Source organism: Cricetulus griseus, chromosome 2, assembly GCF_003668045.3.
Source record: "Cricetulus griseus strain 17A/GY chromosome 2, alternate assembly CriGri-PICRH-1.0, whole genome shotgun sequence".
In the NCBI taxonomy this organism is placed as follows: Eukaryota; Metazoa; Chordata; class Mammalia; order Rodentia; family Cricetidae; genus Cricetulus; species Cricetulus griseus.
The window spans coordinates 48,679,546-48,705,326 of NC_048595.1; the positions used below are offsets into that span (position 1 = coordinate 48,679,546).

Here is a 25,781-nt window from a genome sequence, read left to right on the forward strand (position 1 = left end):
TGTGGGGGCAGGTTCAAGATACCACCCAGTGTCTCAGTTTGACTTCCTGTTGCCACCATGCTCTCTGTTATGATCATAATGGACTAAACTTCTGAAACTGTAAGTGAGCCACCCCAGTTAAATGTTTCCTTTGTAAGAGTAGCCATGGTCATGGTGTCTCTTCACAGCAATAGAAACCCTAACTAAGACACTTGGGATCAATAGAAAACAGTGCAGTGCCAACTACATCTCATGAAGTGGGGATATTTAGCTGTATGTCAAAAAAAAAAAAAAAAAAAAAAGGAAAAAAAAACCAAAACCAACCAAAGAAACAAACAAACATAAAACCAAAACAAAACCCCAAAAACCCAAATAAACAAAACACTGGATAAGGAGTCAAGAAGTATGGGGAAAGGGATTTGTAAAAGATACAGACATTGCAACTCATTAATTATCAAGCCCCCTCCACCCCACCCCCTCTCTCCCAAGACAGAGGTGGGAGGTTAGGAAAGTATAGAAACTGATCACACAGAACTCTGAGTAGATGAAAGATAATTACATTTCCATAGGAATGCATTTCCACTCATGGAGGCCAGACCTTATGCTAGTGTGTGAAGGACCAGACAGTAAATGTTGTATGCTTTGCCAGCCATGCAGTCTCAGATACCCATTTTTTCATACTTCTTTTTTTAAAAACAATTTTTTAAACTATACAAATCATACTTAGCTCACAGGACACATGAAGCAGCAGGATAATTTGGGAAACAAGGAGCCCGCAGGAGGAAATTGTACAGGAGAGAAAGGGAGTGGAGGGGGGCAGGCATGGCTCTAAAAATCCACCCGGGGAACCAACCTCTCCTGCCTCCACTGTAAGGCAGGGAAGTCATGCTGCCTGGAGGGATATGTGTCTTCATGAAGCCAAGACAAGGCAATGTCTCTGATCTCTAACCATACGGCAATCTCGGGGCTCTACATAAATCTCAAAGCAAAAATGGCATGCTTTTCTCTATCTTGTTATACTTTTCTGTACCTGGAGGCATGTGCATGGCCTTGGGGGCTATCACAAATCCTTTCAGAACACTTTGGGAAAGGATTTGGACATTCTTAAAGATGTCTGTCAAGAATGGACTTCTAAACAGAGAATTGTGGGTGGTGAGAATTCCCCAGGTGTGTTGAATTGCTGTGGTTGCAGAGACCAACTAACTACACCACTTAGCAGGAAGGAAACACAAGCCTGGAAAAGTTTGTAAAATGTTATTCTATAGAGGGTAGGAGGTCTCTTCTGATCTTCAAAGTGTACTCTATTCAGTTCACATTTAAAATGCTTCTCATCATCTGCTTGAAAACAACAGATATTGAAGATGGTCTTAACTGCACACTTCACAGGAGGCTTCTGTTTAGGTCTCCCTGGATGAATGGGTTTGTATGGCAGAAACAGTATTGTGAGGGCCAGTGCAGAGACAAAGGTCCAGGGCAGGCCACATTTCTATGGGCTTTTGTTTTTGTCTAAGATGCAAGTCATTTTCATAGACCACTAAACAACAACAGAAATGCTCCATGATCAAGATGCAAGAGAATCTAACCTCTTCTGGCTATGATGAAAAGAACTGTCTTAAAAATGAGCCTCAAATGTACTTTTCCATTATCAGCTTGGACAGGAGACTCTTTGTATTAGATTAGTTAATAACCAATTAATTGATTTGTATGTGCATGTGTCTGTGTCTGTACATGTGTACCTGTTTGTGTGTTTGTACACGTGTGTGCACTTGCACTCACTCAGAAGTCAAGATTAGTGTCAGATGTCTTTCTCAGTCCACAACTGAGACAGGGTCTCTCACTGAACCAGGAGTTCACTGATTTGGCTAGACGAGCTAGCTGGCCAGGGAGTACCTGGGAGCTGTCTGTCTCTGCTCGCATCAGCACCAGGGTTAAAGATTCCACTCCACATTCCAGGCATTTTCCACAGGTTCTAGGGGGCCTGAACTCAGGTAAGCACTTTGCTGATTCATTTCCCAGCCTCTGCCGGAAGACTCTTGATGCATAGTATATTTAGCTATATTCACAATGACAAACTCTCCAAACACTACCCTATCTACTTGAACTTCAAGCATACAAGTTTGTTTTTTTTTTAAAGAAATGCATGTTCAGCAAATACATACATAACACACACACACACACACACACACACACACACACACACACACCCATACCCAATGATATTTGCCAAATTATAGTCAATCTACGGTGGTTTTTTGAGTTAGAGCTGCATTGATTTCTCTACATTCAAATTCTCTAGCCATGGAGTCAGAGGATGTGTCACCTAGCAAATTGTAAGAACAGAAATCACAACAGAAGTGACACACAGATGTGTAAACCAGTGACTGAAACCCACTGGACGGAGTTCATGAAATAAGACCTGCAGGCTAAAATCTGAATGACATCAACACAACACAAGTGACTCAACATTTTCATATAAGGTGTAAATTTTAGGAAGGGTCCCACTTTACCTGACAGGTATTAGTAATCGAATTGACTTAATCCACTGGATTCCTGGTGGATTACATTTCTACATCTGCCTTTATTCCTTTCCCACAGTATTAATAGGATTTCTTTATCATTCTCTTATCAGCAAAATTTGAATCCGGGGGTTCGTGTATCTTCCCTCTCACACTTGGTTGGCATATATGTATAGGAAACATGCATTTAAGACATGGCACTCTTAGTACCAAGAGAAATAGCCTATTCCAAAGGCAGGCATTCCTAGACAAGTGGTTCTAAACCTGTGGGTTTCAATCCCCTTGGGGGTTGAATAACTCTTTTACAGGGGTCACCTAAGACCACCAGAAAACATAGATATTCATATCATGATTCATAACAGTAGCAAAATCACAGTTGTGAAGTAGCATTGAAAATCATTTTATGGTTGGAGGTCACCACAACACGGGGAACTGGGTTCACAGCATCAGGAAAGTTGAGAACCACTGTCCTAGACTATACGTATTCGGGGACCCAGTAAGAATGAAAAAGGATAAAAGTGGCAGCTCTTACGCTTCTGTTTTATAAAAGATTATGCTGGACTGGAGAGATGGCTCAGTCAGTAAAGTGCTTGGCACATGAGTGTAAGGACTTGAATCTGGGTCCTCGGTATCATGGAAGGAAGCTGGGTGTCATAACATGTATCTGAAATCTCGGTGCTAGAGGTGCAGATCCTGGGCTGGCCGGCCAGTCTAGACATACTGGTCAACTCTAGGTTCAGTGAGAAACTGAGAGGGGAAAAAGGGTGGAGAGCAACTGAGGAAGATACCCCATATACACCTCTGGTTTCTGTGCACACACACACGGCACTCACAAATGAGTAGACCCTACACACATGCACATATACAAACACGTATGCATAGAACACAATAAATCAAAAAAGCATATTTCCCCATTTCTAGAAAACATCTCTGTATTCTTGCTACCTTTTAGTTTCCTTTGAATATCTACAACTGCAAGGACGAGGGTTTCCAGTCAACAGGAAAACCATACCTCTGCTTGTGAGGCCATCTGTCTGCTTAATAATTAGCTGCCTCTTTTGACCCTCATCAAGAATGTGGGAGGAAGGCTGAGTAAGAAAATAAAGATTAAGCTGAACGTGGTGGTGCACGTCTTTAACCCCAGCACTCAGGAGGCACAGGCACTCAGGAGTTTGATGCCAGCCTGGTCTACAGAGTGAGCTCCAGGGTTACACAGAGAAACCCTGACTCGGGAAAGAAAGAAAAAGAAAGAAAGGAAGGAAGGAAGGAAGGAAGGAAGGAAGGAAGGAAGGATGGAAGAAAGGCAGGAAAGAAGGAAGGAAGAGGAGATTAGGACTGGAACGATGGCTCAGTGGTTATGAGTACTGTTGTTCTTACAGAGGACCCAGGCTCAATTCTTAGCAGCCCATGGTGACTCACAATTGTCCATCATGCATGTGAACAACTCATACACATAAAATTTAATAATGTAAAAAAAATTTAAATGGAGATTAAAAAATGTCATTTTTCCTGAAAACCCAACCTACTACTGGCCATGCATGTGTATAGATTTGACAGATGATAGATAGATAGATAGATAGATAGATAGATAGATAGATAGATAGATTAGATATCTGCAATTACTCTTCATGTGACAGCTAAAGTACTTCTTGGCATCAAGATGATGCTGGTGATAACAGCAAAGGCAAAATAGTGTATTAAAAGGGGGAAATGAGCAGTACTTACAACTGAGTAGTATGCCAGCCACTGGTTATATGTATGCGCATATGAATATATGCAGGTATCCATCTTTATCTGGATATATTCAAGTATGTGTATGAATTTATCTTAAAAGAATTCACCGATTTATTATCCCTTTTCGAGGATGACCAAGTGGAGAATTAATGAGATGAAATATGCTACTGAGGACAAGGACTTAAGAAGTGTGGAGTCTAAGAACCCACCCGGTGTTAGTCTTTGTGCTTCTGTGTGCATTGTCATATACAGCTACCCTTTAGTGCCACTTACTACTGGAGCTTCCTCTGGAAGCTGCATCAGAAACCATCTGGTTACATCCTTTGAGACTGGAGCAGGGAAGAAACAGCATTGGGTTTATGTGTTAGAGTCACGTTGTAGGTTAGGCGGCAGGCATGTGTATTTGTTGGGTTGGACCAGGATAAAACTTTCTGTTTGCTCATTCCTTTTCTCTTCCATAGTAGGACGTTCTCTCTACACTTACCATCCCCCATCTCGTCAGAGAAGGGGAGACTGAAGACGGCCTCGTCGATCATCCGATTGGGAAGGTTAGTGTAGAACCTGCCAACTGTGGTCTCCAGGTTGCTCAGCTGGTTCAGAACCATCATGCTGCCCTTAATCACGGGCAAGGCTGTCCGGTCTGGGATTCCATACTTCCCAGAGTTCTGTTCAGCCAGATCCCTAAGGAACGCCAACTCCTTCAAACCAGTCACCCCATCTATCATCAAAAACAAGGGAAAAGCCTGGTTATTTCTAGGTAGCAGTTTGCCATTTAGATCCACTATGGATACAAATGAGACCTTGTACCAGGCGTGATGGTGCAGGCCTTTAATCCCAGCACCCGGGGGCAGGTTTTGCTGGGATTAGCAAGGCAAGCTTCATCTACACAGTGGGTTCCAGGATAGCCAGAGCTACTTAGTGAGATGGTGTCTTGAAAACACAAAATCCAAAAAACAAATAGATGAAGTCTTGTAATGTCCAAGGTGTCTTTGCAGTGTTACTATGGACCCAGGATACCAGTTCCACTGTAAACCAAAGGCTGAGACAGGGAATTTCTTCAGTCTAAAGCACAAAGGGATTCTTCAAAAGGCAGTGATGAAAAACACATGGGAAGCAAAGGATGTGCTCGTCCTAAACATTTAATTATAAGATTTAAATTCTTTGCTGCACTTAATATCTGAAAGCAAAAGTAATAGTTAACGAGTCTGTGTTTAATTTAAAGCAGTGGATGACCTTTGGAGAGTTTTAAGGCCTTTACCATCTCATTCCTCCTTTGCCTGTAAAACCACTTGCCAAAAACTCAAGGAACTAAATGAAAGAATTATGGTCTGCATTTAGCAATGCTTCTAAACCCTCTTCTTCAAGCTCATTTTAATTACAAATGTCTTTATGCTTGATATTGTTAGGATAATACTAAATTTGATTTATTTAATGTGTATTTTTTATATTTATGGGGTATTGAAAACTTTGTAAAAAGATTTAGGCATAGTGGGATGTATTGTTCTACAACATCTGTATTCCATAGTACAAAATAAATTTAATAAACCAATTTTTTTTTTAGTTTGCTATTGTTGGCATATAGTCAAAAGGATTAGTAACTGATCTCACATGGGTACCACTGTAAACAAGTTCAAGTGCTTTCAGTTGTTAGTGAGACTCTACCGCTGCCCTTCCAAAAGATTCTGTCTCCTGCTCTTGAAAAGAACCTGATGCTTTCATGGACATATATGCCATTAACTTTTCACCTATGGAGAAAGTATATTCTAACACTAGACATTTATTTCTAGTTTGCTAAGTAGTAGCAAAATCTGACATATCATCAATCATTATTTGCCCCCCCCCCCTTTTCTTTTGGAGACAGGGCCTTCTTATATAGCTCTGGTGGGCCTAAAGTTTGCTCCATAGACCAGGCTGACCTTGAACTCAGAGATGTCTCTGTCTCTGCTTTCTTAGTGCTAGGATTAAAGGCATGTGCCACCATGACTGGTTGATTTCTTTTTTAAGACATTGTATCTAGATAAACTTGAATTTCACTCCACTCCTTCAAGGCTAAAGAAAAGAAATAAAATTCCTGGGGCAAATCATTTGAGAAGCAGATAACCACTCTCTTTGCTTGGCATAGAGCTAAGATTGGGATGAGGGGTGAGGGGTAAGGGGTCTGTTTTATAGTAAAAGAAACGACTGTTTTTTTTTTTTTTTTTTTGTTTGTTTTTAAACCTCATCTCAAGAGAAGCTCACAGAGGTAACAGAATGGAAGTTGACAACTCAGGCAATAGATGTATTTCCTCTTTGCCCAATATTGTTCCGCTCTCAAAGTGTTACCAAGTAACAAAACTGAATATTTGCTAGGCATGGTGGGACATTGTGGGATGGAGGGTTAGGTTATGGATGGACACTATCAGCATTTTTTAGTCACTCCATGGCAGATTAGTAAACACATTAGATTGTAAATCCACCAAGATGGACATTCTAGAAACCACATTTCCCAGAGTCCTCTCTGCTGTATGCTCACAAATTAAAGATACCAAAAGTCAAGTTTTATGAAGTAAACTGAGAGATGGTGAGAGACAGACACAGAGACACCAGAATGTTCCAGTTTGAGCCACCTTCTCCACTCTTCATTAAGCTTCCATCCCAAACTTCTGGCTTACTCACCAAAATCAACCCCAGATAAACTGTCCAGCTACTTCACTGAGAGCAGCGGCTATGAACCTTCCAGAGATTTCTATACCACAACTTACAATTGTCTTCAACGTCTTTCAGCTTTCCCTGCAAGTTTGATGACAAAACTTTGAGTTGTTAGCCTTTTTTCTTTTTTCTTTTTCCTGTCACCCCAGCCGTGGTGATCTACCTCATTCAAATCCCTCAGAAAATCTAGCTATTTCAATTTTTCAGCTATCTGCAATCAAAAGCCATGGGAAGACCATGGACGAGGAAAATGGTTATGCAAGAAGACAGAGAAGATAGATAGATAGATAGATAGATCCTTCAAAGTCTCGTGGCTTTGCTTCACTATCTGAGCCCTTGGAGGATCCAGTGAGGGTGAGGGACAGTGACTGTCCAGTGAACAGCAGTCGGACAACTAGCAGGGACAAGCTGTATTTCGTAAGACAAAAGAGAGAAACTGAAAAGCTAAGGATGGGTGAATGGAGTTAACCAGAGGTTTTAAAGTGTGGAATTGTCAGGGGTAAGGCAAGTGGACCCAAGACTCTGATTGAAGGATTGGTGCCTGGACAGGTGATAAACCGGGACTTTTACTCAGCATCTTGACACACAAGAAGCAATTACTTCCTGTGGGTGTGTCTCCTTGCTCCTCTCCTGCATTTAATTCATCTGTCCTCTCTGGTGGGAGAGTTTTGTGAAGACAAGGAAGCCCATGCACTACAGAGGCTCAGGGGATTTTATTTTCCTCCCTTCTCACTCATGAGAGAAAGGAGTTAACCCGTGGCAGAACAGAGCATCAGGCAATCTGAAATGATGCCAAAGGCTAAAGTACTGAAGCAAAAAGCGGCCGTCTTCATCCATCCTAGATAGATGGTCCCTTTCCTCAGGACACAATGAAAACAGTAAGATGCCTCAATGGCTGTGAAGGTCACACTCTTGAAAAAGTGAAGGGACAGGAGAGAGAACACCATCTGCCCACAGAGGAGGGAACATGGGCGGGTGGGGTGGGTACGCGCTTGTACACAGTGGGAGCCATGTGTATCAGGATGCCTGCTGTGGTAGTGCTAAATGAGACTGACCCCAGATGGCAGAGATGCCCTTCACTGCCAGCCATTCTGTGTGTGAAGGAAACATATTGCTCCCTCCCTCCCCAAGCTCTATGCTAACTTAAAATTTCTATCTTAATTTATATGTTTGTAAGTTCATGTATACAGGTGGTCACAGAAGTCAGAAGAGGGTGTCAGATTATTTGGAGCTAGAGTTACAGGTGGCTGTGAACCGCCTGCTATGGGTACTGGGATCAGAACTCAGGTCCTTTGCAAGAGTAGTATTCACTCTTGACCTCTGAGTGACCTCTAATGTTAAACTTCAACATACTTTTTATACTATCTTTTTCTTTTCTTTTTTTTTCTTTTTTACTTTTCATACTATCCCTATGCTGGAGAGTTGATTCTCACCTCATAGAACAAAAGAGATGCCTTGAGCTGGCACACACCTGCCATCTCAGCATTGAGGAGGCTCAAGCTAGGCCTCAGGTTTGAAGATAGCCTTGGCTACATAACGAGATGCTGCCTGGGAAAACAAGAAGTTGAGATCTAAAGAGATGAAGAATCCTGTCAGGAACCTAAACTGGTGAATGGTGATTACAGCAGTGCCTCAGGATAGTGAGCCTGCAGTGCCTCAGGGTGGTCCATAAAGCACTAGGCCCAGAATCACTCCAGAACAACAGATTCCTGGCTCCCTCTTAAGAGGGTCTGATTAAGAACCAGAAGATGATATCTAGAATTTGCATTTGGGGGGCATTCTCTGCACAGTCTTTAGCCATCAAGCTGATAATTATTGTTCTTAAACCAGTGCAGGGCAGGGGCGGGGTACACAGAGCTCTTAAGTGGTACGGACAACAGGATGCAAATCTTGTCTCTCAGCCACAGGGAAGACAGCACCCAAGTACCCAGGCTGAGGCCCTGAGGGGGAAGAGCCATTGAAGGAAAAGCCACGGATTAATAGGTGTGGTGGAACCATACCACAGAGGCATAAACAGGCGGGTAGCAGAAAAGTGAATGTGAAGTGTTTCTTCAAATATTCCAATTTTCTAAACCCATCTACCAACATTTAACGTAGAACTAGCATCTTCCAGAGCTGCTAGAAGGGTTTGATGTCTAGAAAGGCTAATCCTCTCCACAGGCCTGCAAAGCAGGTCCATGCTATATGCATTTGACTGCCCAGGAAGCTGGTTCAAGCTCAGGTGTGGTTCTTTGGAAAATTAGGATATTGGTATATTTTTGAGAATGGAAAGAATCTAGGCCAGAACTATGGCAACTCATGGGACTGGTGAGCATCAACCTCCCTGAAGTACCAAAACCTCTGATGACCTAGAATATGGAGGACTGAAAAAAGCAGAGAGGTGCAAAACTTGGCCAGACCACAGAAGTAGAGAAGAGTCAGGAACTAGCTGTTGGCTGGGCGGGAAAGCATCCCAGCACTGGGCAGGAAAAAAGCTCCCTGATAGCTTCATCAAGGCACGGCACAAGTCTCCTTTCTAGAGGAAGTTTCATCTGAAAGGAAAATCTCACAACACTGCCTACCGTTCATGAGGGCATAGGTAAGGATCATTACGGAGTTGTTCAGAAAGCCATTTTCCTCATTGATGACACGGAGGGTTGCCTTTTTATCTTCTTCCGAGGAGTCCTTTGATGTGATGCCCGCTGACAGGTAAATAATGACCATGTCTGTATCTAAACAAAAACATACAAACCAAGGTTACATTCAGATTCTGGTTAGAGGTAGCTGTGCCTTTTTCCTTTCCGTCTTCCGGGACTCCCCCACCCAGAGGACCTGGCTGGCCCCTTGTGTCCTACACTTTTCCCATGTGACGGATATGCTGGCTTTCATCTTGCTAATTCCTTTTCCCTTCTATCCTGAGCTCTCTGGACAGCAAGGCCTCACTTATCCAGCGCAAGACGCTCCTGACACATTTACCAGATGAAAGACGGCGATTTCCTCCAGGCACCCACGCTGTGTTCATTTAAGCCAACCTAAAAGGAAATCTCCCCAGTTTCTGAAATGAGGAATCAGAACACAGCTTATCCCTCCCTCAGTCACACAGGGCCATTTACAGGAGCCACACTTTGCAGGGTGGGATGGGGGAACTTGCCTTTATGGTGGAGGTTCTTTCAGGGCTCTGCAGACATGATAAAATGACTTGCCACACCCCAACTACTGTCAAATACATTTTGATTTTGAAAGTTTATCAATGTAGCAAAATACATTATGGATGTATAAGAACCCGTATGCTTCAATCTGCTACTGTGTGCTTGGTGTGTTTGGGTCATGTAGGCAAAGGTAGAAGTAACTTCTTCCTATGCACAATTGGAGGAATGTCTAGAAAATGGGACGTATAGCAGTACCAACTTCACAAGGCTGCTGGGAGGAATGATTGGTTAGGTAAACAAAATGGTGATGGTACAGGAAGGAAGGCAAATGAAAAAGAAGTCTCAATACACAAGTGTGTGCACTCCTTCAACTGGCCTGAAGACGACATGTGATTTTTAAATTTAAACCAGCCTCCAAATCAGACCAATGAGTGAGAAGTAATTCTAACATAATGAGAAGACCTTCCTAAAAGTAGGTTGACTCAAGAGTAGAAGTGACAGGCCTAGGAAGACAGTTCAATGAGTAAAATATATTTCAAAAATAACACTTAAAAGCTAGGTGGGGTGGTAGTATACAGCTACAATCCCAGTGCTGGCCCGGAAACACAGGTGGATCTTGGGAGCTTATTGGTTAGCCATTGTGGTCAGGATGACAAGCTCTAAGTTCACTGAGAGACTCTGTCACAGAAAAGTAAGGAAAAGGAGTGATAGAAAGACATTTTGACATCAAACTCTGGCATGGGTGCCACTGAGTTGTCACAGAGTTGCTGCATAGATGATACAGAGTGCAGCTTTGTAGCAGACTTGCTGTCTATTTATTGAACATTGCTGTGTTGTCGCAGAGTGCTGCAGAGTTATATTAACACACAGACACGGGGCGGGGTGGGGGAGGGGAGAGACAGGGATAATGAACTGTACCACTATAGATAACAAGGGAGGGATGGGAAAAGATCTGGGTTTCTGTATTTCTTTCTAATTGGAAGGCTTTTGAGTGAATAGATAGTTTTTGAATCTTATCCTTGTGTAGAGAAATACTTGTATATACACATATTTCTATAGGTCCTGCTGTTGTCATTTCACTGGGGCTACTTTAGAGTAGCCATGGCAGACAGCCTAGTTGCTTTATGATCCATCTCATGACATCTGCATCCTTGGGCAGCTACTTTCCAAGGGTGAGTGGGATTTAATGACTGGTCCTGTGCAGAAAGAAACCAAGGTGATGGAATGTCAAGGCCATTAAGTATTATGGTTATGTGCCACAAAGCAATATGTAACAAATACAACTGCCATTAAGAAACGGCGATACACAATTCTTAAAGTTTGTAAACTTCCACTTGAGATTTTGAAGTTGTTCATTGCTAAACATAGAATAATAACTTATGATCTACCAACGCCTTAGACAGCCAAACTGAATATAATAAAATAGGACTACTAATAAATACACCCGCTTTACACTAGCAAAGCCAATTAAGATGCTCGGACTTTATTGACTGCAAATGTAAATGTCTTCATTCAGTTATTAGAGATCAGGAAGTGCAGGCTGATGAAAAAGTAAAAATCCTTAAGTCTTAGGAAAAGTTCCACATTAATACTAGATGGCAATATTTTCTCAGTTGTAACTATATTCCTGTATATTACTTTACTAGTCTGAAATATCTTATTTAAGCTTCACACTAAAAATAAATGTCAAACAGACCACAGAGTGAAATAGTTCCACTTCCTACTGGAAGGGATACAGCTGTATTACGGCGTCACACAGTATGAGGCAAACCATCTCTTCTTGGCAAAGGTCCTATTGGTGATAAATTCTGGGATGTACCTTGACTGGCCTCTAAACAGAACCCTTTTGATTGTCACTTAGCCCACTGCCTCTGTGACTGTCATTGGAGCTGTTTTAGCCCAGAGGGCTGCAACTGGAAAGGTAGAAGGCCCAAGGTCCCAGGTTCTTTTAGTACCTGGGCACATTTTGTTTTCATCCCACAATAATTATTTTGCAAAACTGCCCAGACCCTATTATATTATCACCCAGTCTTCAACCAAGCAAAATTGAAGTTGTTTTTTTTCCGTTGGCTGCTAGCAAATATAAATTAAAACACATATATTACAATTTTTTCATGTAATTTATTTTTAACTGGTTTCCCTTCTCCAAACTTCTCCCCATGCACACAACTCCATTACCCAAACCCCCTAGAAAACAGTCAAACAAAAAAACAAATAAACCAGGATTATAGAACAAAAACAAAAAAACCTCACAGTCAGACAGTTGTAGCACATGCCTTTAATCTCAGCACTTGGGAGGCAAAGGCATGCAGATCTCTGTGAGTTCAAGGCCAGCCTGGTCTACAGTGAGAGTTCCAGGACAGCCAGGGATATACACAGAAACCCTGTCTTGAAAAACTAAAACAACACAAGAACACACACACACACACACACACACACACACACACACACACACACACACACACACACATATACCCCTCATAAAACACAAAATCAGTCATTGTTAAGAAAGAAGTGACTTTCAAAATACAATTAGGTGTATTTTAAACTGGGCAATGGTGGTGCACACCTTTAATCCCAGAACTTGGGGGGCAGAGACAGGTGGATCTCTGTGAGTTCGAGGCCAGCCTGATCTACAGAGGGAGTGCCATGGCAGGCTCCAAAGCTACATAGAAAAATCCTTTCTTGAAAAACCAAAACCAAACAAAACAAAAAAAAACAAAAACCCCACAAAATCAAAAACTATAATATACAAAGATCAGTAAGACTAAAAAATGCCCAAACAAAGGAACTTGAGATATAGTCTACAAAAATACCATTGAGTTTTAGTTTTGTGTTAGCCATCTACTGCTGGGCATGAAGCCTGCGTATAAGTGTGTTTAACATACCTAGTAGAGAAAATTAATTTTTCTTTTACAAGTAGATGTCAATTGGTTAGGGATGAATAGAGACATTCCATTTAGGTCTTTGACTCTTTGCACATTGTCTAGTTATGGTCTCTGTATTTGTTCAGAGAAGGAGGTTTCTCTGATGATGGCTGAGGCATGGATCTGACCCCAGTCTGGGGCTCTCACTCAGCAGTTTTATTAGGTTTGGTCTGATTTGGATCTTTGCTCACTGGATTCTCCTTGGTCACTCACTGATGGGAATTTATAACACTGGTGAAATTAGAGGTGGCTAATTTTAGAGGTTTGGGGACATGGGAACTCTCTTTAAACATGTAACCAGTATGTCTTGGAATCAATATCAGAGGAAAAGCAATTCAAATTCAATCTGGCCCATGTAATCACATCTACACTCGAAATCATCTTCTTCTTGATATGAGTTGATCTTCCAAGTGCCGACACCCAAACACACAAAGAAGAAAGCCTAAAAGGTTAATGAATGGTATTCCTTATGGATCTACCAAGGGACTGAAGAAAGAACCCCACTCTGCATAAAAGTTTTAGATTCTGATTGGTATATGATAAATCAATGTAAATCTACAAAACCTGGCAAAGTCTGGCTTCTGTTTATACAGTCCTGATGTGGCTAGATGCTTCCCCTTTCAACAGGTGGTCCTTACAGTAATCCCATAGGGTGGATCTCACTGCTGTAACTGAGCTGGAGCTAGAAGTCTCATAGGGGATGGAACAGAATAATGACAGCTAACATTGTTGAACAGTTACGAAACAATCCTGGATGTCATTGTCATACCTACTTCACAAAATAGACCAGTCATGGATAGTTCAATCAATATTCCCCAGCTTACAAGGTCAGAAAAGGTTCAGAGTTGAAATCCAAGATCTGAATACTTAACCAGTAGGCCATGTTTGGGACACCACAAAACCCTGTCACCCTGATGTGGGCAGTGGATATTCCAGAAGCATTTCTTTAAACAAACCAAGTTGGGTTCTTTTTCCTCTGAACTGCGTGATTAGAGGCTGTAAAGAGGGCGACTGCAAGCTAACCATTGGAAATATCTTATTCAAATCAAAGGAAAAAAATCTTCTCTGAGCACATTGGGACCTGTGCTATTAAAAGCTGTCCAACTTTTTGATGGCCAGTCTCCTTGCCATGTTTTGTTTGCAAGCATAAGAAACCAAATACAAAACAAACAAACAGAAGCAAGGAGAAAGCCTCCTATGAAACCAGGCTTCCTGCCAGTGAGTAGTACAATGAGAGGGCCGTGAGAAGAGGCTTAATAAGGTTTTCAAGTAGGAGGAACAAGAACATTTGAAAATCCAGACTTCACAGTGGAGATCCCGATCTCTGGCTTCTCTCCAATCGGAGGATATGGCCATGCTAGTGCTGCCTGCCCTGGTGAAGCAAGCTCCTCGACCATTCCGTCATCTCTGAGGGATGCTCATTACCATGTCTCCAGCTGCAGATGTGCTACAGGCATCCGGGTTTGCCATTTCTAGCTTAACATTTCTTTCCTTTATTTGAACAAGATAGAAATCAAAACTGGCCAGAAACTCTAATGACAGGTTGATAACTCAAGAGTGGGGTGGAGAAAAACCTTCTGGTGAGGGACTGTGACAAACTGGCTAGTCTGCTTTCTGTTGCTGTGGAAAACAATGATCAACTTGGGAGGAAAGGGTTTATTTTACAGCAGGAACCTAGAGGCAGGAAATATAACCATGGAGGAACATGGCTGGTTTGCTCCACTTGCTTTTTAAAAAAATAATCCAGGACCACTTGCCCAAGGGTAGGGATACCCACAGAGGGCTGGCCCCTCCTACATCAATTATTAATCAAGGAAATATCCTACAACATGAATAGGTCAATCTGATGGTGGTAATTCTTCAGTTGAAGTTACCTCTTCCTGGATAACTCTAGTTTATACAAAGTTGACAAAACTAGCTGGTCCACTAACCAATCTACCTGGATCATGAGGTAAGCGCCGACTACCTGCCTCACCAAACTGTGTGTGGGCAGCTGAACACTAACTCCGTAATATTGGCCTGTGTGTGGCTGGTGCTTGCTCTTGATAGTAGGCAAGATTCTGAGATGATGCATCCAAAGCATCCAATGTCATTCATTTCCCTGTCTGTAAGTATCCAATGTCATTCATTTCCCTGTCTGTAAGTATCCAATGTCATTCATTTCCCTGTCTGCTTAGGCCTAACAATGCTCCTAACAATGGAATATGGCAATATGTCTCCTGTGGTTGGGCTGCTATCTGGCAGAGAGAGGTGAATCTTGAAGACAAAACTGTGGTTCCTGGTAAGTTGAGAGTAACTTGATTAAATGAAAAAGGGGTGTGGCTCTGGGTAAGCAGATGAGCCTGTTAGAAGAGGGTACAAGCATCCCAATATGAAGGACTTGAAGTAAAAGAGACGACTCCTTGTCGAACTTCAAGAAGTGACATGAGTTTTAGAGTTGGAAGGAAAGGGAATCTGCCACTAAACACGCGAGTTCACAAGTGGACTAGGAACATCAGTTGAGCCTACAGCCCTGATTATATCGAGTTTCCACCTTAGGAGGCTTTGAACAGAAGATCCAGCTAAGGTATAGTGACCAGGGAAACGGTGCAATCATAAACATACATTGTTTTTCAAGTGCATGTGGTGATGCACCTAGTCTACATCTTAAGGCTACATGAGACCCTATCTTCAACAAGACAAAAACAACAACAACATCAAAAATAAGTTCCTTTAATCTAACTTTATAATTTTTAAACAAATGAAGATAAAAACCAATCGCCATCTCCTACCACTAGTTATACTTGCTACAGTCACTTCATCAGCCAGAGCCCAGGCATGATACTTTACATCCATCAGCACTGTCTGACTTTAAATCTGTAGCTGTAGATACACAAAACAGCTTAAAATATATTCTTTATTTTAATAGTATATTAAACAACTGGGTAATACCAGCACTCTGGAGGAAGAGGCAAGAAGATGGAGAGCTGGAGGCCAGGCTGGGCTACATAGTAAGACCTTATGTCAAGAAGAAGAAGAATTAAAAAGAAAGAAGGCAAACCCTAACCCAAACAGGATGCATTAAATTTTTTAAAGAAAGAAAAATGGCTACAGATTTTCAATCATAAAAGGAGAAATAAAAGAATCCTTTGAGAAGTTTCAAAGCACAGTCCTATTTTAACTACCCTTCCCTTTCTTTTGCATGCATCCTCATTCCAGATTTTTCTCTCATACACGGAAATTAAATTAGAGTGTCTTTGTACATAGGAAGGGTGTGCTCATCTAAATGACAGCTGGTTAGGAAAGACAGGGATCAAGGCAAACAGCCATGTCACCCCCTCCGGTGCACATGCACACCACACAGAACTGCCCAAGCCCACAGAGAGGCAAAGCCAACAATTAGCATTAAAGAGGATGTGGCTATTCCCTTGGGAAATAAGTGAGGATGTGTTCTTAATAAAGGGGTAGGAAGAGGAGGCTCTAGGAGTCTAGAAATCCCACAGAATGGTAAAATGGAAGAGATGAGAACATCTCACTAGATGGCAATGAAGATGGCAAATGATAAGTTTATCTGAAATCAATTGGAAAGTTTCCCCTCTAGCTATGAACTTGGTTTGTAGCATATCACTGTGGTCATTTCTCATAAATGCACTTACTTGCTTGGAACCGGGTGTTATTGCTGGTGCTTCGAATCAATTGGAATGCCCTGTGAAAGCCCACTGCATGCTGGGTGGGACTGTCAGAGGGCTTGACACTGCTAACAAATGTGGACATTTTCCTTTTTGTCTCACTGGTGGCTGGGGACAGGTAAGTCTTATAGCACTGGTCCAGCGAGCAGGTCCTGACGGCATCTGCCACAGTCAACACAGAAATCTGGAGGACAGAAAACACACTCAGTGATTTTTTTGTCTCCCAATTAAAGCTTTATTTATTTATTTATTTATTTACTTTTGGGGTGAAGTCTTTCCCATGTTATTAAGGCTAACCCCAAACTTCTGGGCTCAAATTGTCTGCCTGCTTTAGTCACGGTGCCCAGGCTTGGATGTTGAGGTAACAGGAGAGCTTAACTAGGGAGAAGGCCTGTAGAACAGGTTCTGAGTTTGAAAATGAAACCAACAGCCTGTCAGATTTGAGCCAAATTTAATCAGCAACACAGCATTTGCTTATTTGAAACAAAACAATGCAAAACATTCCTAAGTTCATGCAGAAGAATATGTTGACAAAAGCTGCCCATCTTGGTTTTCAAACTGGAGACCAGTGAAGGGGTTAGGTAGTGTAGTCTCCATGTGTTTTCAGCAATGATGTTTGTAAGAAAGTGTCTTTGGTGATGGAAAAGTGAAAACACTCAAAACATGATCATTGTATGGGAGAGGTGGGGCTATCTGGTCCATTCTCTATTGAGATGTCACTATGATGCATCTGACGAACATAATAAAACAAAAATAAATCTTGGAAATATTCAAGACAGCTTTCATGCCCCACAGGGACACTGGGATAATAGTCACCTTATCATGTTCATCAATGGCACGGAGGATGACCTGTGCAGCATCCTTGGCAATCTGGAGCTGGGTGTCAGTGACTGAGGCCCCGTGGTCCAAGATCACGACTATATGCTTGGACTGTGGCCGCACAGTAGAGACATAGATGGGCCTAGAGAAAGGAAAAGGGTCTTAATACAGCTGAGAACACTATGGATGTGTGGTACACTGGTGTGGGTTCTTCTGGGGCAGCACAGGTTGGAGTGAGTTCAGAATGGAATGGGGAGGGTCACTGAAAGCAACAGGACTGTGAAATTCCAACTTTAAAGATGAGAGAACACCCTCTGGGAGGCTGACTTCTGCCACATACTTGAAGGCCAGGCTTTCCACTTATGCATTCAGCTTAGGGAAGTGAGCTGCTGGCCCCTCAGGCTATAGAGACTAGCTCCAAATGGAGAACAAGGCCCAGTTGCCAGTGTTGGGTTCTGTTTTGGACACACACACACACACACACACACACACACACACACACACACACACACACACACCACATGGCATTTTGCTAATAGTAAGAAAGCCTGTGACCTGGGCATGTGCTGGGCAGTTCTGGATGGTAGGTTGGCCTTTCTCTTCTCATACGTACACCCCTGGTTAAGAAGACCCCTTTTCCCCTCCATGGTTCAGCAACTCATACAGGCCAGCCACCATAAAGCTCCCGAGCTGAGCATCTCAAACCATGCCATCAAAATTTGTCTAAACCTGAAACAGCCACTCTTCCCACCAGGTGCTCATTTGCCAATGTGAAGAGAGGAACTTCAGAAGCCATGGAGGAGAAATTCCTCTGATCAGAGCAGCCTCTGCCCCTGCGTAGGTCAGGAGGTATTGTAAGAAGAGGTTTAATGAGCTCTCTATTCATTTTAAACCTGGAACAAATTAGGGGTGGTTTAAGAAAGCATGTGGCCCCAAGAGAATCCCTTCCTTGACACCTCTAAAACTAGAATTTTCTGTGAAATGTGAGCTACCAGTGAGTCGCAAAGGCCTGGGCACAAATTGAGAAATGTAGACAAAGTACCAAAACAAACCAAAAAAACAAAACAAAACAAACAAACAAAAAAACACCTTAAAATCTGGCCAAATTTATGCTAGTTGTTGGCAAGTCAAAAGTCTTGTATTGAGATTACTTTAGTAGTTCACCAGTCAGTACCACTGAGCCAGTGGAGAAATGAGATAAAAGGAACCTAGGAGAGGCGGCCTCAGGATGAACCAGGAACAGAACAATAGAAACTCGATACGAGTCCTACACTGACACCAGGTCAAATGTTCCATGGTGTGTGTGTGTGTGTGTGTGTGTGTGTGTGTGTGCCTGTGTGCACACATGCATGCAAATGTGTGTTCTAACTAGAGGAGAGGATTTTCCTTAAAATGATATACCGCCTTCATCCTAACCGAATTCACCCAATGAAAAGCCCAGCAGTTTTATCTAAAGCAGCTTTAGTAGGATGTATAAATAGCCCTCTATGTTACATAGATAGACTGGGAGGCAAATCTCAGAGATTGACTGGTCCCTTTCTCACAGTGCTATGCTCTGAAACCCACTGGAGTCTTCCATAGGTTGTAGAGAGTTTGTAAAGGCAACCAGTTAAGACAAGTTAAGAGGTAGGGCTGGCATCTATGAGGAGGGAAACATGGTCACGCAGCCAAAGATATAGGCAGGCTCGAGTTAGAACTTGCAGGTGAAAGCTGAATAGTGATGAGGCCCTGCCCTCCCTCCCACAAGCTGGGTTTCCTTAGGGGCAGATGCCAGCCTTTCTCCCCCAACTAGTCCAGTGGTTCTCAACCTGTGTTTCGACCCTTTGGCTGCGGGTGTATTGACAGATCCTTTCACTGGGGTTACCTAAGACCATTGGAAACCAAGATATTCACATTATGATTCAAAACAGTAGCAAAACTACAGTTATGAAAGTAGCAACAAAAGTAATTTTATTAGTTGGGGGTGTCACCACAAATGAACTATATTAAACGGTCCCAGCATCAGGGATGTTGAGAACCACTGAACTAGACAACAAAGTCATGATTTCTTGGCCAGTCTCCCTGGCATGTAACTATAACAGAATATCTAGGGAAGGATGAAAAAAAAAAAAACATACAAATAAAAACAAATAGTAATTCCCCACCCTCCCCCTCCCCCCGTGCGCGCTTTGGGAAAATTCTGGATACAAGTGAAGGAAGGATGAAGGGATACTACGGTGACTGTTTGGAGACTGCCATGGAGATTGGGCATCTCGCACTCCCTTCCAGGCACTGAACACCTGACACAACCTAAAGGAACCTGCTGAGGCTCAAAGGAGTCCATCTTTGTCTAGGGGCTTCTGTAAACTGATGAGCCTTGTTTTACAACTGACCTCACCACTCCTTTGCCTCTGGCTACATGGCACAACCTAGACTTTTTGGTGTGAGAAAGGCAGGATAATGGTGACCTTTGTTCACAAGCTTTGTGCACAGTAGCTGAAGTGTGCATGCAAACTTTAGAAGTGTAAACTAAACACATTATCTCAGAAAGGAAAGTCAGCCACAAACTTTCCTGCAATTACATTGTTATGCTCTAGGGTGCAGCTGTGGAGAAGATGCTATCACGTCTATTTCAACAAAGATGTTCATAGTACAGAACAGTAAATGCAGCAAGCAATTGCATTTCCTCTCCACAGCTTTGCTTGGTGTGGTAGATAGCTGTTGGGAAGCTCTGGGCTTTACCATCATCTTGCCCTAGAGCAGGCACACACATCCCTATGTGTCAAATGTAGACATTGTTTTCCAAGCAAGGAAAAAGTCTCTGAACTGCTTGGTGCAGAACCGTGTGTGGAACTCACTGCTGAGGTTGAAACCCTCTAACCAGAGTCACAGCCCACCCCACCATGCAGATCGCCATCAGCAAGAAATGACCACTGCAGGAAGTCAGCATACCGACTGCGATGCTCATAGCTGCCCTTACACCGGAACTTGTGTGCTGGGAAGACAGTGAAAATGCCTTCTTCTGAGCTGAAATACTGCCACTTGATCCCAGGGTTGGATTTCAGGTTGTCTGCAAGAACTGGAAAAGGAAGAAAATGAAATATAACCAGAGCCCACAGGTGAGTGCGTGCATGGCTCCTCAGGCATCTGTTTTGCATAAACTTCGAGTAGTAAGAAGAAATCCCATCAAATAGAAGGGTGTAAATTTTCTACAAAACATTTTCTTTCCACCCCTTAAAAAACACATCCTGTGACTAGGAAGCATGGCGTTTCACTTAAGAGGAGCTGTTGTTATTCTTCACATGGTAGGGTGACATTCTATGTCCCCGGTTATTTTTCCAGTGTAAAAAGATTCATCTGCACTAATATTTCTTCTCATGGGGCTGGTCCCTGTTGGGCTAGAGTAGACTCGCTGGTGTGAGGTCCATTCTCTAACCATGGAAACTGCTAACAGACCTTGTCTCCAGGGACTAGACATGTGACTTTGACCTTGCCTTCACTAGTATCACTTTGCACTAATGGAAACAGCACAGATGGTATTTGAAGGGCCAGAACCATGTCATTTTGGAACTCCTTTTCTTGGTGAATGGTAAATTGATTGCACGTCTCAAGAGCTGACACAGAGGCCTGCTTTTTCTTCATGACGTCTCATTCATAAGGCAATGCTAGCATGTGGGTGATATTACTATTCTTGCTTTGGAGTTGAGAAATATGCTTAAACCATCAGTCAAAAAACTGCAGTGGGGACCGAGACCTTGGTGTCTTGGCTCCTGGGTTTAAATCATGCTGCACTATCTGACTTCCTGCATAGCTGTGTCCCTACCATGGATCATACTCAGCAGCCCCTCAGCCCCAGTGCTACCCACCTGTGAACACCCTGTCTCACAACCTCTTGGGCTTTTAAATTTTGTTCTACTTTTAAAAATAAATCTGTGGTCTGGGTGGTGGTTGTGTACGCCTTTAATTCCAGCACTTGGGAGGCAGAGGCAGGTGAATCTCTGTGTTCAAGGCTAGCCTGGTCTATAGAGTGATGTCCTGGGCAGCCAGGGCTACCGAGAAACCCTGTCTCAAAAAAAAAAAAAATCAATCTGTGGGTGTGTGTGCGTGCATGTATGTGATATACTGTGAACACGTGCTAGGGTTCCTGTGTAAAAGTCAGAAAACAACCTCGAGTGCTGGTTCTTGCCTTTTGCCTTGTTTTGAAACAAGGTCCCCTTTTTGTTGTTTGCCACTGTGTACACCAGGCTAGCCGTTCTGAGAGCTTCCTGGGGTCCCAGTCTTTACCTCTCTTCTCACCTAGACTGTAGATGCATGATACTGTGCTTGGGTTTATGTGGGCTCTGGGGATTCTGCCTCCAGTCCTCATGCTTTTACTGCCAAGTGCGGTTTTCACTGACATATCCTCTAGCTCTCAAATTCTTTTATGTTGTTGTTGTTATTATTATTATTTTGGGCAAGATCTTGCTATGTAATCTAGGCTCTCATCAAATTCACCATTAAGTTTGGGCGGGCTGTCCTTGAACTCTCGATCCTTCCATCTCAGCTCCTGAATGCTGGGGTTACTGGTGTCTATCATCATACCTAGCTTCCAAGAGCTGTTTTGCTCTTCCCCAATCAGAATCCCCTCCCTTCTTTGAGCTATTATACCTTTCCACTCTCTTCCATAATGACACAATACTTCACTGCACATTTGACTATGCATAGATCACAGCTTCAAGCACTGCACCATCCATCAAGAGGTGCAAAAACCCATCTTTCTGCATTTACCATTACGCCAGCAGAACGAGAGATAGAAACAGAGCTCAAAGCAGCGCAGTGGAGGAAGGAGGGTGGGAAAAGGCAGTGAGCAGGATCTCACTGCTCACACCTGAGGTGTGATCTAGCCAGCACACACACAGCTCTGAGTACACACAGATCTGGATGCCCACGTGGCCCAGAAATGGATTTGTTTCTCTAGTTGAGACATGACTCTGACAACAATGGTAGACATCATCTCTATAGTAGCTCTCAAGGTATTGCATTTAACAGGTGCACGGTCAAATACAATATGTGGTCTGATTTCTATGTTGCAAGTAAGGAAACAAGAGCTTAAAGATGGTTCACTGCGTTTTCATAAGTCCAGCAAAATTTGATTTTATTTCCACACTGTACCTATTTGTGTAAGCAAAGCTCATATACTTTCCCCTCCAGTTACAATTTCAAGTGCATACAAGCAGTAATGTGGCCTTGTCCCTCTGGATCCCGGGGCCATGGATACACAGTATCTGGCAAGTATTTCTTGACTATAAGTATATCCACATCTGGCAGGTGGAGGTGTCTCAAACACGGCTCTCTGACTCTCAGATTTTTTTCAGTCAACAATTCAGTATCAAAAACAAAGAGGAGAGCTAATTACAATATTATGCTTGTATGCCATACTTAACATCAAGGGCTATTAATGTTTTGAGATGGAGATGTGAAGACTGGCAGGGCAATAGTGGGGGCAATAGTACATGGAAATTCAAAGGTATACCAAGACAACCACATGAAGGCTTTCCTTTCTTCCAGACCTTCGTGAAGAAGTCAAGTTGCTGGTCTGCTCTGTCTCTTTAGCACTCAGCCCTGTGTCTTGGCCGACAGGACCCTTCAGGATGCTGGCTGCACTGAATTCCTATCTGACACAGGAAGCTCTTGCTTCAGCTCTCAGGTCACTGTTGTATCTATGATCCTGATGTCCACTAGACTTTGATCGACTCTTCTCCATTTGTTCTTGGCCTGTCATGAGCATGGAATTGCTTGGAGGGATGGAAGGCAAGAGATCAAAAGAAGCAAGGTGTGTCTTGCCTAGGACAAACTAATTGAGGGAGATCAGAAATATATGCTGAACCCTTTACTAACTAATTAGCATAATATCTGATGACCAGCTTAGATGTGGTTTAGGGGTGCTATCCAAGGATAAGAAAGATCTACCAAGTTATGAGATGCTGTTGACAACAAGCACGGAATGAGAGTACCTCCCACCTACCATATGTAATGCAAGGTGTCCTGTATACACCACAGTGGATTTTTGCATTTGGGCTTGCTTAAAACAGCATCTCAAGATGCAATCTGTGTGGAAGGATGGGGACATGAGAACAGAGTAGTGGTATCAACTTGTGAATGCTGACTTAACAAGACAGGAAGCCAGAGGCCAAGGACAGCTCTCTGGTGTATCATAGAAATCAGTGTATAAGCACATATCATCTGTGCATAGGGTAGAGGACTTAAGCACATATCATCTGTAGGGACCATGAACAAATAGAATCCAGAGTAAAATCTACTGGACTCTAGGCTCTTTCTGAATGTGGTTTCTCCTGTTTAAAGTTTTATCTACTCTGCATACATCTTCCTGCCACTGGCAATATGTTCTCCAAGGACTGAGTTAACAAACAAGACAGCAATTAAAATACAACACAATATCAATGTTAAAATTGTCAGTTTCATCTTTCCTGCTGGCATGTAGAGACACAGTCTGGCATCAGAGATGTCCCCACCTGTCACTGGAAACACTCAAACCACAAAGGAAAGACCACAAAGTCGATCAGTAAACTTCTCATCTTACAGTGAAATTCACTTTTGAATACCATGCTGGGATGACATGTGATTGTACCTTTAAAAAGTCACACAGTGCTGCTGGTCAGTTAGTATCCTTCCAGGAGTATATGTCCAGGGGTACCTAGGATCATTTTTATGTAAAGGAAAACAAGATTCCAGTCTAGCAGCATGGAGCAGAGGTTGCCCAACATGAGCTCTGTGCTGATGACTTTTTGCCATTTAATACAAAAATCAGTGGCAAGCCATATTTTGTCAGTGGTTCTCCCCCAAAGTCATGCAAAATATGCTACATGCAGGATTTGATGCATTTCCAAACAAGTATATTTTTAGCAACTATCAGCTTTTCATTCCCCCATCACCTCAACATATTTGCCAAAGAGCCCAAATCTAAGCAATAAAAATTCTTATCTCTAAGACACATAAGGAAATGGGCTCAGAGAGGTTTTGTGACATGCCTGAGGTTTTACTTTGAACAAGAAGGGCACATGACTCAGGCCAATCTGAGATCATGATGTCTGACTCCTGCCTCTTGGCAGGCAATTTGCCCTTGTAAAGGTCATCCCGAGGATGGAGTGAGCATGCTCTCTGGTGGTGTCTGGCTGATGCGGAGTGTGTGGAAAATCAGAGAGGCTTCTTCTCTCCTCGCCTCCTGGGGTCTGAAGCCTTAACCTTGATCTCATATGTGCACTGTTCTTCAGGCAAGCCCTGCCAACCCTTGCAATAAAAAGGCAAATGCTGCCTTTGGAAGTTAAGGAGAGCTCGATGACCTCATTTAAAAGTAACATCTGTAACAATAAACAGGCTCTAGGAAACTATTAAAAGGGAGCCAATGAGACCAGGAATGTTTTAAAAATAAATCAGAAGTCATACAGTTCGTGATACATTTAGTCTCACCACAAAAGATCATTCTGGATCCTCGTAATCATTCTTGCACTGAGTGCAGCAGGCAAGGGTTCTCAAGTTCTCCTCCTTGGGAGTCCTATGGCATATGATTATTTTTCATCTATTATCTGGATGAATATGAAGGTAACGAGACTCCCAGGACCTAGAAGTAATCCATCAACATGGAGCATGCGCAGCAAAGCAGGCCCCTCTCTGGCCTAGATGCAGAGGTGCAGAAGATTTATCAACTGTGCCAGCAACCCAGAGGGGCTCCCCAACATTCTTGTACCAGTTACATGCTCTGGCCAATTGAGGTGATGTCTAACTCAACACAGGGCCCTACATACTCCTTTCTCTTTCCTCAAGGGTGTTGGAAAATGTCCAGGAAAAAACTGGGACCAAACTATTGGCCCAGGATGCATGGTATTTGGCTTCAAACCACTAACAGGCATGTTTGTATCTGTCTGTATCGTTCCACACACCTAACACACACACACACACACACACACACACACACACACACACACACACACACACAAATGAAGGTGGCAATAAATCAATATTCCTCACTGAAGTTGATACCCATGCTTGAAGATACAGTGTGCTCTGAAGTCCCGGGGATGGGGGGAGGGAGTTATCTTTTGACCCTTACAATCACATGACTGTTGTTAAGGTAAACTGTAGACTCTATGTTCCTAGATCTAAGATCCTGGAGGGCTGGCTCCCTATTCCATCCACACTCAGAACACGTTCTTTGAGAACTGCCTGTAGTACAGAGGTTGACACGTTCTACACTCTGTTGTATAAATTCTAAAAGCTCACTCTTTCCTAATGGTAAAGCCAAAATAAATTAAATATTCTGACTATGGAATATTTGGAAGCATTGAC

General features: G+C 42.8%; 1 protein-coding gene across 1 annotated transcript in view; it reads right to left on the reverse strand.

Annotated features, from left to right (window-relative positions):
* Cachd1 (cache domain containing 1) overlaps nt 1–25,781 on the reverse strand; it is a 220,339-nt gene that overhangs the window by 39,657 nt on the left and 154,901 nt on the right. Inside the window, exons 5-9 of the mRNA XM_027400500.2 lie at nt 20,391–20,517; nt 17,457–17,601; nt 16,608–16,824; nt 9,479–9,628; nt 4,714–4,947 (exon numbers count right to left, since the gene is read on the reverse strand). Coding sequence (XP_027256301.1) covers nt 4,714–4,947; nt 9,479–9,628; nt 16,608–16,824; nt 17,457–17,601; nt 20,391–20,517 — 873 coding nt within the window. The remainder of the gene's footprint in view (nt 1–4,713; nt 4,948–9,478; nt 9,629–16,607; nt 16,825–17,456; nt 17,602–20,390; nt 20,518–25,781) is intronic.